Source organism: Erythrolamprus reginae, chromosome 2, assembly GCF_031021105.1.
Source record: "Erythrolamprus reginae isolate rEryReg1 chromosome 2, rEryReg1.hap1, whole genome shotgun sequence".
NCBI lineage: Eukaryota > Metazoa > Chordata > Lepidosauria > Squamata > Dipsadidae > Erythrolamprus > Erythrolamprus reginae.
The window spans coordinates 199883695-199896483 of NC_091951.1; the positions used below are offsets into that span (position 1 = coordinate 199883695).

General features: G+C 40.8%; 1 protein-coding gene across 1 annotated transcript in view; it reads left to right on the forward strand.

Moving 5' to 3' along the window:
• Positions 1-12789, forward strand: part of SYN1 (synapsin I) — a 132818-nt gene that overhangs the window by 29858 nt on the left and 90171 nt on the right. The window contains 1 exon segment of the mRNA XM_070741167.1: positions 10653-10710. Coding sequence (XP_070597268.1) covers positions 10653-10710 — 58 coding nt within the window.

The window sequence follows — 12789 nt, forward strand, 5'->3', positions numbered from 1 at the left end:
TTTGTGGGAAGAAATGGTGCCGCGTCCTCTGGCGGAAAAATGGCAGGCCAATTGCAGGCCCTCTTTCCTTTATTTGTGTTGGGTTAATTACAGGGCTCACTTTTGGCAACAACAACTACACAACAACAACCTAATGTTTCTCTTTTACTAGTATCGTGTATATAAATATTATATCTTTGTATACCACCAATATGTACTTGACAAAACAAATACATAAAATAACTAAGCAAACAACTATAACAACATATGGGAAGAGCCTTCTCTGTGGCGGCCCCGGCCCTCTGGAATCAACTCCCCCCAGAGATTAGAACGGCCCCCACCCTCCTTGTCTTTCGCAAATTACTTAAGACCCACCTTTGTCGCCAGGCATAGGGAAGTTAAGATATTCCCTAGGCCATTGCAAGTTATGTATGGTATGTTTGTGTGTATGTTTGGTTTTTATAATAAGAGTTTTTAGTTGTTTTATTAAATTGGATTGTTACATGTTGTTTTTTATCGTTGTTAGCCGCCCTGAGTCTGCGGAGAGGGGCGGCATACAAATCCAATTAATAATAATAATAATAATAATAATAATAATAATAATAACAACAACAACAACAACAACAACAACAACATAACAGTAACAACAACAATGATTGGCATAAACCAGTACAGGTGGTCCCAGTGGTAATCACTGGGTGCTGTGCCAAAAGACCTCAGCCCACATTTGAAAACAATAAACATTGACAAAATCATGATCTGTCAGTTGCGAAAGTACTTGGATCTGCGGCCATCATACGAAAATACATCACACAGTCCTAGACGCTTGGGAAGTGTTCCACTTGTGATCTTATCTTGTTTACTTTGTATTACTGTTTTTTGTGAATAAAACCACAACAGTTGGAAGGGACCTTGAAGGTCTTCTAGTCTAACCCCCTGCTTGGGCAGGAAACCCTACACTACTTCAGACAAATGATTATCCAAAAGAGACAGTAAAAAACATTCCTTGTTTGTAGTACACTAAAGAGGCAACTGGACTTCCTGGGTTTTGTTTGGGTTTTTTTGAAGATGTTTTGCTTCTCATCCAAGAAGCTTCTTCAGCTCTGAGCAGAAGCTGAACTGAGCTGAAGCTTCTTGTATGAGAAGCGAAATGTCTTCAAAGAAAACCCAGAAAGCCCAGTTGCTGCTTGAAAAAGCACCTTTGGGACAACCATGACCTGGATGACTGAGAATCCCCATAGCCTGTAGTAGTACCAAAATTTAAAAGAATGTGACAGGAAATGGAGGAGGTTGATTTGTGGTAGAGAATTGGAGGTTTGTTAATTCTGGATTCCTCCCTTAATGTGTCAGAAAGTAAATAATCTACTAGTGGAGAATCTGGTCTGGAGATGGTCCAGTATTTGTTGAGATTATAACTTCATAGGTCTGAAATATATGTGCAGGTTTAAAAGGTATTTGCTGGGAATGTGAACACCCACCTCAGGCTAGAAGCAGTGAAGGGCTATCAAAAATTTTACTACCACATTGTGGGCGTGGCTTATGCAGGACACACTGCATTTTCTTTCAACATCTTTCAGTGCAAATTGGGTGCTCTGGGGTGGAGCTCCATTTTTGCTACCCCACTGCGCCCCTTCCAGTCCAGGCAGCAGCCCACCCCTGGCTAGAAGTCAGGAGACTGTAAGTTCTAGTCCCACCAATTTAGGCATGAAAGCTAGCTGTGTGACCCTGCTCTCCCAGCTCAATTCACTATCAGGGGTGGGGATCTGTGGCCATTTTATGACTTGTGAACTTCAACTCCCAGAATTCCAGGGCCAGTGTGGGAATCCTGGGAGTTGAAGTCCACAAGTCATAAAGGGGACATAGTTCCCCACCTCTTTCAGTGTTGTTTTTGTGAGGAAAATAGGAGGGCAGAGGAGTAATATATGTGTCATGAGTTATTTATAAATACTGTAGCACCTTTATTTTTATTTATAAAAACAATAAAGGTGGGATATAAAATGAAGTGGTATTTATATGGCTAATTGGCCATGTATGGACCCATGGTCCATATGTAATAGACTTTACCCTCATTTTCAGGCAGCTCTGACATGCTGGCAATGTTCTGCAGTTTCCTGCTGAAAGTCATCAGGGTCCTACCATTTTTAGGTGGGAAGTAATGAAATACTCATTTATGGCATAGATTGGACTGAATGAACCTATTTTATATATCAGAAAAGAGGCAGACATACTCTTCCTTTGGAAAATTTAGACAATCCCAGGCTGTGCTGCACAGTAGGGTCTGAACATGTGACTTGCTGCTTGCCCTGGTCTAGGGTGTTTCTCACAGCTACCAGCCTTGCGTTCAATGGTTTGAATCTTCAGCATAGTTGGTCTCTTTCTGACTGCTGCAGTCTCCGCTGACATTTGATAAATGGAGGAACAGCTTGTGAAGTTGCGCTATTGTACTATGCAATGTTTTTCAACCTTGGCATTGTTGCCAGTATTGTTGGCTGGGGAATTCTGGAAATTGATGTCCGTTGTAGCTTAAAAGATGCCAAGATTGAGAAAGACTGCTACTATGTTTATACTAGATCAGTGTTTTTCAACCAGTGTGCCGTGGCACACTAGTGTGCCGCGTGACATGGTCAGGTGTGCCGCGAAGCTCAGAGAAAGAAAACAAGAGAGAGAGAAAGAGAGAGAGAGAAAGAGAGAGAGAGAAAGAGAGAGAGAAAGCAAGAGAGAGAGAAAGCAAGAGAGAGAGCAAGAGGGAGAAAGAAAGAAAGAGAGAAAGAAAGAGAGGGAGGGAAGGTGGGAGAGAGAAAGACATAGAGGGAGGTAGGGAGGGAGAAAGAGAGCAAAAAAGAGGAGAGAAGGAAGGAAGAAAGAGGGATGGAGAGAGAAAAAAGGAGGAGAGAAAGAGGGAGAGAGAAATAGAGCGAAAGGGAGGAAGAGAGATAATTTTTTTGTCCAAACTTTTTTAGCTGCCCCCCCCCTCAATGTGCCCCATGGTTCTGTAAATGTAAAAAATGTGCCGCGGCTCAAAAAAGGTTGAAAATCACTGGACTAGATAAAGCAGGAAGCAAAGTTTTAATCTGTTTCCCTTACTCCTCAGTGTCAATTCCGGTTTCTGACACTAGAGGGCACCATCTTATAAAGAGTGGCATAGCTGTTAGCCTGGACCATAGTTTTTAATCATTTATATCTTACACATTCTATCTATGGTACAATGAAAATAGAAGGAGAAAAGCCATTTCCCCCCCAAAAGGACATTTGTATATTTATAGTCACCACTTTGTTTTTCTCATCATTCCTTTCACCCATTTCCTCCATGTTGACTGTATGACTGTAACTTGTTGCTTATATCCTAAGATTTTTATTAATATTGCTTCTTCATTGCTTATTTGACCCCTATGACAATCATTAAGTGTTGTACCACATGATTCTTGACAAATTTATATTTTATTTTATGTACGCTGAGAGCATATGCACCAAGACAAGTTCCTTGTGTGTCCAATCACACTTGGCCAATAAAAATTCTATTCTATTCTATTCTATTCTATTTATCTTTTATGATAAATATAATTTTAATAGCATGTTTTAGGATGAGATATCTCTGCTCTCCAAGACCATAAAAGGAGACCCTAGATGTTCCAGACCTCAGTGCTGTCCAGAACATATGAGAAACCAAGTCCTTTCCCCCCATCAGTTGTGGCTGTGAAAGAGATACAGTTGCCCTTGGTGCTCACTGTCTGGGCAGAGAAAGGCATGTTCTGAATAGGTAGAAGGGTTTCCAGGGAAGGGCCTGCTTGTTGTTGAGCAGGCTGCCAAGAAGTGAGGATTAGAACACCATCTCTTGGCTGTGGTGAGGGGGGCGTTTGCCCAGGTTCGCCTGCTGCACCAGTTGCGGCCCTATCTGGATCGGGAGTCTTTTCTAACAGTCACTCACGCCCTTATTACCTCGAGGTTCGTCTATCCCCTCCACATGGGGCTACCTTTGAGGAATGTTTGGAGACCGCAGATGGTGAAAAATGCAGCTGTGCGAGCAGTCATTGGCCTCCCATGATATGCCCGTGTCTCTCCAGCACTCCGCGAGCTGCGTTGGCCGCCAATTAGTCTCTGAATGCAATTCAAAGTGTTGGTTATGACATGGGACCAGATTACTTGCGGGTCTGTCTTCTGCCTCATGTATCCCAGCGGCCAGTCAGGTCCCACAGAGTTGGCCTTCTCCAGGTCCTGTCAACCAGGCAATACCGCCTAGGAGAAGAGCCTACTCTGTGGCAGCCCCGGCACTCTGAAATCAACTCCCCCCACCCTCCCAGTCTTTCGTAAAGCGTTAAAAACGCACTTATGCCGACAGGCCTGGAGTCATTGAATTTTAATGTCTATCCCGGTCTATGGTTGAATTGATAATGTATCCTAGTATGAAATGTGAATGACTGGTTTTTAAATGAATTGGGGTTTTAGAATATGACACTTGTTAGTTTTTACGTGCTTTTAGATTTTATGTTTTTGAGTATTTTAAATGTTTCTTGCATATTGTCTTGTTGTAAGCTGCCCTGAGTCTCTGGAGAAGGGCGGCACAGAAACCTAATTAATAAATAATAAATAAATTGGTACATTATGTTGGCCTGCTGGCTGAGCAGAAATACAGATTTGGGACCAGGACAATTCTGAACACCCTACAAAGCAGCATGAAAAGTCACAGATAGATAGATGCCCATCAAGGCAGGTCCAGGGAAATGTAGTGTCTGAAATGGTTCACTCCCCACTGTTGGCTATTATAGCCAAGGCTTCCCATCTCTACTGCAGAGCAGTAGCTGTTCTTTGTGTGGCTGGTTATCTTCAGTTGGCCCATATACCCCCTGGAGTTCACAACGATTCTGATTCTGTAATTTATTTTTCCTTTGCAGGAAAGGAGTCTTAAGACTCTTTTCCCTTGCAGTATGAAATGCCTCCGTCAGAAGCTCTTACTCTGAAGTTGGCAGGGTATGCAATAGCATTTAGACTTATATACTGCTTCATAGTACTTTTACAGCCCTCACTAAGTGGTTTACAGAATCAGCATATTGCCCCCAACAATATAGGTCTTCATGTTACCCATTTCGGAAGGATGGAAGGCTGAGTCAACCTTGAGCCGGTGGTGAGATTTGAACTGCTGGACTAGCAGTTAGCTGAAGTAGCCTGCAGTGCTGCACTCTAACCACTGTGCCATCCCGCCTGCATCTCACCTAAGTTCTAGGATACTGCTAGCTATACATGCACCACTGATTGTAAAATCCTGGTTCGTGGGACATTGGGCAAAAATAAAATAAAATTAGAAGAAATTTCCTTAGAGTGGTTTTTCTGTTTTCCAGTTTGTAAAATATAAGAAAAGGAGTGTTTGTGCTGCTGGAAACAAGCTCAGGGACTTTTTTTTTCAGGGACTTTTTTTTTTTTTTTTAAAGTGAATGAGAACCAGCCACTGACCTTCACTTCTCCCCCCCCCCCATTTCTAAATTCCTTACGGAAAAGCTCCTTTCACAAGGAGTAATGATTTTCATGAATGCTGGCACCTAGTTTGGCCTGGCATTGGAACAAACAGCAGGGAATGGAATGCCCCGTTTTCCCTTGCTTGTGAAACTTGCAACGGGCTGTTTTCAATGAAGCCAGAACAGTGGATTAAATGGCAATGCTGCCTTTAAGGAAGGGAAATTTTAAGGTGATTTTAATCCTACCCTAAGAAGGGGCCCTAAACAGAACGGGGAATGTAAAAACAATAATTAGGGAGTTACAATTTTTCATTTAAATTAGAACATCCCTTTTCAAATGATGAAGCCTGATGTTTAAATGTAAAATAAGTTTGTTTGAGAAAAGAGGAAAGCAGGAAAAAAAATAAGGGAAGGCAACAGTCCTGAAAGAGACGGGCTTTAAGTTACTTCCTCCAATCAGCTGACGAAAAACAGAAGCGATAGTTAGGAAGGGGCTTCTGAGTAATATGCAAGCAGACGTAATCTCTTCTGCTTTTCTCTGAAGATGTACTGAACCTAGTGTCTCGGGCAAAACAGATAGTATAAGTGACTATGTTGTTTTTTTAGAGCTGGGCATACTTTGAAAATGACTTTGAAGAAGAGTTTCTGACCATCAGTTTGATGCATCTCCTCCATCCATTAAGGTAGCCTGACTTTTTCAGGCTATTGTTCTTTTAAGAGACACATGGATATCTTAAAGCCTTCCTTCCTCCCTTCCTTCCTCAATTCCTTCCTTCCTTCCTTCCTTCCTTCCTTCCTTCCTTCCTTCCTTCCTTCCTTCTTTTCCTCCCTCCCTGCTTCCTTCCTTCCTTCCTTCTTTTCCTCCTTCCTTCCTTCCTTCCTTCCTTCCTTCTTTTCCTCCCTCCTTCCTTCCTTCCTTCTTTTCCTCCCTCCCTCCCTGCTTCCTTCCTTCCTTCTTTTCCTCCCTCCCTCCCTGCTTCCTTCCTTCTTTCCCTCCCTCCCTCCTCCCTCCCCGCCCTCCCTCCCTCCCTGAAAGCCTTAAAAAAGACAAGCTATTTTGGTGCCCAATTGAGAATGTGTGTGATCCAAGTTCCAAAAATATTCAGATGAGAGGATCACCATATATTGCACCCATTTCTGTGTGAAAGCTCCAAAAGACTACAATCCCCATGTATTTTATTTATCAATTGGACATATATGTCACCCCTCTCCGAAGACTCAGGGCTGCTCACAACATATAAAAACAATACAAAAAACAATTCTAAAGCCCAATTATAAAACTATTCTAAAAAGCCCAAGTCATCAAACTATAACCACACTCATTCACATTCAAAACCATATAACCACACTTATTCACATCACAGTCATGCTAACGGCTGGAGCAGAGTGTTAAAGCTCAACAGCCCCAGGTTGCCCGCAAATGTGAGTTTTTAAAGACTTCCGGAAGGCCAGGAGAGTGCAGGTAGTACGAATCTCTGGGGGGAGTTGGTTCCAGAGGGTGGGGGACGCCACAGAGAAGGCCCTTCCCCTAGGGACCGCCAAATGGCATTGCTTGGCTGATGGGACCTGGAGAAGGCCGACTCTGAGGGCTCTGACTAGTTGCTGGGATACATGAGACAAGAGATGGTCCCATAAGTAACCTGGGTCAATTAAGTGAGTAGCCTAATTATTCCACATAATAAGACTTGTTCAGTGGATGCCAGTCTCATTTTTGTGTGTTTTTCATACCTCCTGGTACTTTTCTTTTTCTTTTTTAAAAATAATTTTTATTAAATTGATTTAAAAAACAACATAATAACCAATGGGAAAAAAACAAACAAACATATATAAATTTACATATTTTCAAAATACAAAAAGAAGAAAATACAAACAAAAATGAAACAACAACAAAACAATAAACAATAACAACAATAACAACAATAAACAAATAACGAAGAATATATCATTGATGTCCTCATGTGAGGAGAGAAAATACAATCCCTTCTAGTATCAAATTATTTTCTGGTGAAAGACAATCGGTATTCATTATTATTTCTTTTTGGTTATCAATATCTTATTTGTTATTATTGTTTTCTTAGCCACCTTCTGTACACTCTTTGTTAATTAATTTAATTTCATAAAAAAATTGTTTTCACAAAACAACTGTATGCATATCATATCTAATCCATTGTGTCAAAAAACACATGTCATACTATATTGCTATTGTCGTGTTTTAGTTTGAACTTTCGTTTCTCCTCTTGAACCAATCATAAAAAATAATTCCATGTTTTATAATAATCAGAGTCTTCCTTGTTTTTTAACTTAAGAGTTAAAGCATCAGATTCTGCACAGTCCAAATTTTTTTTAATATTAGTGAGTCTTTTGGTGGATTAGGTTGTTTCCAACATTGGGCTACCGCCATTCTAGTTGCGGTCAGTATATGTATCATTAAATAATATTTATTTTTGTCTATTTTTTTATATATCTATAATTCCTAAGAGGAACGCTTCAGGTTTTCTATTTATCTTAATTTGAAGTATATCCATTATCCATTTTTGAATCTTGATCCTTATGGGAACTATTGGTTGACCCATTCTTTTCTGGTGCGAAATGGGAAGCTTTGTTTTCTTCAAAGTCTTAATTCCAATGCATTTCACAGGCCAAAATAAACTGAAATCTTTATCTGAGCAACCTTTCTGCCTCTTTCACCTGGATCTCATGCGTTACATCATTCCCACATGTTGATTCATGACAAATCCTGGTATAAAAGCACAAGCCATTAATTTGTGTCATTGTATAATCATTGGCAATATTTAGCAGATATAATACAGTGGCATTAATGCATTTTCCATTAATTAACATACTGGATAATGAAGCATTAAGAATCCCCCAGATGGCATTATGAGAGTATCTAAGGAACATCAGTTTGACTGATGGCACTCCATCCTAAATATCTTTTAGAGGGGAACAGTTCGAAAGGATTTGTCAGTTATTTTTTAAATTACTATCCTTGCAGCTTCTGACAGTGAGCTTCAGATGTTAGTGAGAATTCTTTGTAGAGAGAATTATCTGAGGGAGGAAGAGCAGGTGGGCCTCCTGCTTAGATGTTAATTAGCTTTCCCCCCCTTCCATCTGTTTTTCTCTTTTTTTTAGAGCAATAAGCTCAGATTTATAGAAAATTAAATGAAAGCCAGCCACTTAAAGGACACTGTTGTTTTGCCCAGTCAGGCAAAATGCTCAGCCTCTCAGATCATGAGTTTAGTTAGGAATGTCGTGGCTAAACTTAACCTACTTAGTGATTTTTTTCAGTTGAACCATAAAAGTACTGGACAGCCCTAAAAACTTGTTAGAAATGTCTGTTGGAAGAGTTTTGATGTATTTAGGCCTCTCAGCATGGGTCTGACCTAGCAGATGCGGTGGGCAAGGGCAGTTGTCACACGGAGAAAAAAGATCCCTTGTGAGGATGTATTTTCTTCCTGGAATTGCTTTCTGGATCGGAGGAAGGATTTGCTTGTCTAATTTGGCTTTTTGCAATTAAACTGGATGTAATTCGGAGTGGAGGGGATGATAATGTTTATTACTAGTCACAAAACTCACTGCATGTCGGGTGAGCTGTTCCACAAAAGGGAGGTTTAGTACTTGCCTTCAATAGCTGCATTAAGTAAAACGTAATCAATAAATTGTGCATTAATCACAATTCATTGCAACAATTATCCCTTGGAGTTTCCATTGAATAGCGGGCTCTTGTGAAGTCTGGTGAGGTTTGTTTGGGAAGAAACCTTCAATTCAGTTGCCAAGCTGATATTAATGCAAATATTGGCAACCTTGACATAGTATCTAAAGCTCGAAGTCTCCATTTTAGTCCTTGGCAGGGATGATTTATTTTTTTCTTAGCAACTTGATAGACCAGAAGGAAAGGATGGGGGAAAAACAGAATATCATAAAGGGGGAGATAGAAGGGAGTGGCCTGTCTCCTTATTGATCTTTCCCATGGTCAACAAGAGGAAAACAGAGAGATTTGTATCCTGATTTTTTTTTGTGTGTGTGTGTGTGTGTGATTCTCCAATCCTATCTTAAGCATGGCTTTTGCCTCACCAGATAGAAGTGCAGTCTAGATAAAAAATAAATGACTTCTCCCTTAGAAACAAACCAGTTATCATAGCACATTTGCTACATCCAACTATATTTGTATTCTAAAAGATTTTCCATTTTAAAAAAAGATTTGGAAAAGGCCGCATCACTTATGAGTCCTTGGATGGGAACCAAATCAGTGGATTGGCATTAAATATCAGTGGGGATGTTTACTTGTCTTTAGAGATTATGCTGGTTAACGGTGGAATATTCCTGAGCAAAAGATGCCAGAAGAAAAATCTGGTGAAACATAGTTCAAAGCCAGGGGTGGATTGCTGGGGGTTCACGGGGGTTCAGGAGAACCTCTAGATAAGATTCTGTGCAGTTTGCAGAACTACTCCTGGCTGGCCTTGCCCCACACACCCCTCCCTGTTTCCAGCCTGGGGAGGGCCTCTGGAGCCTGGGGAGACTGTTTTTGCCATCCTGGAGGCTTGAGGAAAGTCTCCAGAGCCTGGAGAGGTCAAAAACACCCACCCACATGGTACAGGAAGCTGACTAGGCCACACCCAAGCATGCCCACGACCACCCAGCAACTGGGCAGAGAACCCCTTGCTAAAGTTTTTGAAGCCTACCCCTGTGAATCACAGCTGCCCTCTTCTTAGTTGTTTTGGATTCCTCCAGATTTACCAAGGAAATAGCGAATGGTGGTTTAAAAGAGGTTAAGGTGTGACATCAGTTCAAACGGATGCTTCTTGGCTTATCAGGCTCAGCTTAGATTCATCCCCTTTGTAGTATAGATTTAATTTATTTATTTATTAGATTTCTATGCCCTCTCTTCTCAAGGCGACTCGAGATCACCTCGAGAAGGGGCACAGATCTTGCCTTCCTGTGCTATTAGGAGTAAGTATGAATATTGACTCCAGGGGGTGGGCTACTGCCCAGGTGGGGGGGGAAATGCAGTAGGGTAGCGAAAATGGAGCTCCACCCCAGAGCACCCAATTTGCACTGAAAGATGTTGAAAGAAAAATGCAGGGCATCCTACATAAGCCACACCCTCAGTGTGGTAGTAAAAATTTTAGTAGCCCATCACTGATTGACTCCGTCTGGACCCAAAACTTGCAGAACAATCTGATTTGGGGGTAATTTAAACATAATGATGTTTTTCCATTTTTCCAGGGCAAAATATTTCAAGGGAAAGAAACTTCATGGAGAATTGGACATCAAGATTGAACAGGTAAGTCTGGAAACAAATATTAAGGACTGACTTCTGGAATCCTTATCAGAGTTTCAACCATATAACTTTTCAAGTATTGTTGGGCTTCAATTTCCAATTTCCAACTTGGGCTGGCAGTAATTGGAGTTAAGTAACACCAGCAATATACTGCTTTAAGAATATGCAGTGCTATACTTGCTTGTTGTGCATTGGGCCCTTTTAGTGGGATGTGTAATTTAATTTAATTTAATTTAATTTAATTTATTTTATTTAACTTCTAAGCCATCCAATTCCTAGTGGACTCTGGACGGCATATAGTCATAGGCAATATAAAACAATAAAATATATAGCATTAAATAACACAAGAGATATAAACCAATAAAAGACCCAAACAAACATTCATTCAATAACATTCATCTTTCTGGGGCCAAGTAGTTGTTCTATAGCCCACAAGCCTGTCGGCAGAGCCTTGTTTTCACAGCCTTTCAGAAGGCCAGAAGTGTGGGGTGTAGTACAAGTCTCTGGGGGCAGTTGGCTCCATAGAACTGGAGCCGCCACAGAGAAGGCCCTCCCACGTGGCCCCGCCAATTGTCTGGGACTAGCTTCAAAAGTAGTTAAAAGCCAAACTCACAGTTGTCCTCATATTATATTGCCCTTGAAACAGTAATGGAAGAAATGCCATTCAATCAAATGTCAAATGACTTATCTACCTTTAGTCATCGCTGACATTAGAGGAAACAAAATATTTTTATTCCTGTTTTGCACAGAAGGAGAAACAAATAAATAACTCTCCTCTTTCCCCCAAATAAAACATCCCCTGATAATAAGCACAATCGGGCTTTTGAGTGCATGGCAATAAGGCCAAGCGCTTATTTCAGGGTTCAAAAAAATATGTCTTATTTTTGAGAAAACACAGTGGTGTCTGTGTCCACATTCTTAGTTTACATTATGTGCATCTGTCTGGTATTATGCAAACAAATTAGAACAGTATTGTGACAGGGTGATGCAAAGCCTCCAGGCTACCTTTCATTTTAAAAGACCAGTGAAATAACAACATGCAAGTGAAGCCCTTGAACTGTCAAGAGGAGTGGAGTTGCTTTCAATGGGGGAAGAAACTCCCTCTGCCTGCAAGTAAATTGCAAATATTAGTTTTACTCTGGTTTCAGGTATATTAAACAAGATTGCTTACCCGCCAGCGGACTACATAGAAGCATGGCTCTGTTGCAAAAGTTTTCTTTTGTGGAGGGGAGCAAACATTGCTTGATGCTGAAAGTCCTATTGCCTTTGTGAGGAATTTAGGGAGTGTTTTAGATGCACCTTTGGTTAAGGGTAAGTCTACATGGAATGTTTGCTTAGGTTTCAACGTTGACTTATTTGAATTGCAGTTTATTGAACTTAAAATGTTCAAACCTTTCAGCCTGAATTGAGAATATAGCATAAAATACATACCACTGGAGAAAAACTGGACATGATAAGCAAGATATAGATCAAGGAAGTTACCTCACCACCATTTAGATCAGAGGTCTTCAAAACTTGGCAACTTTGAGACTTTTGGACTTCAACTCCCAAAATGATCCAGCCAGCATAGAATTCTGGGAGTTGAAGTCCAAAAGTCTCAAAGTTACCAAGTTTGGGGACCCCTGATTTAGATTATATTCTTCTGTTGAGAATCCATTGGATAAAGACCAAGGAAGAGAGGTGTTAAATACCACCTCCATGTAGTTTCTATATTTCTGCCCTTAAAATGAAACTGCAAATGAACTAAGTACCATCCTGGGGGTTTTTCTTCTAAAGGTAGTTCCAAAATTAGTTTTTTCCAACCCTTACAGTAATGTCCTATCGTACCTCCCTCAACAGTAATAACTGTGAGAGGGATCTTGGAGTCCTAGTGGACAACCATTTAAATATGAGCCGGCAGTGTGCAGCAGCTGCCAAAAAAGCCAACACAGTTCTAGGCTTTATTAAGAGAGGGATAGAATTAAGATCACGTGAAGTGTTAATACCACTTTATAATGCCCTTGGTAAGGCTACTCTTGGAATACTGCATGCAGCTTCGGCCACCACAATGCAAAAGGATGTTGAGACTCTAGAAAAAGTACA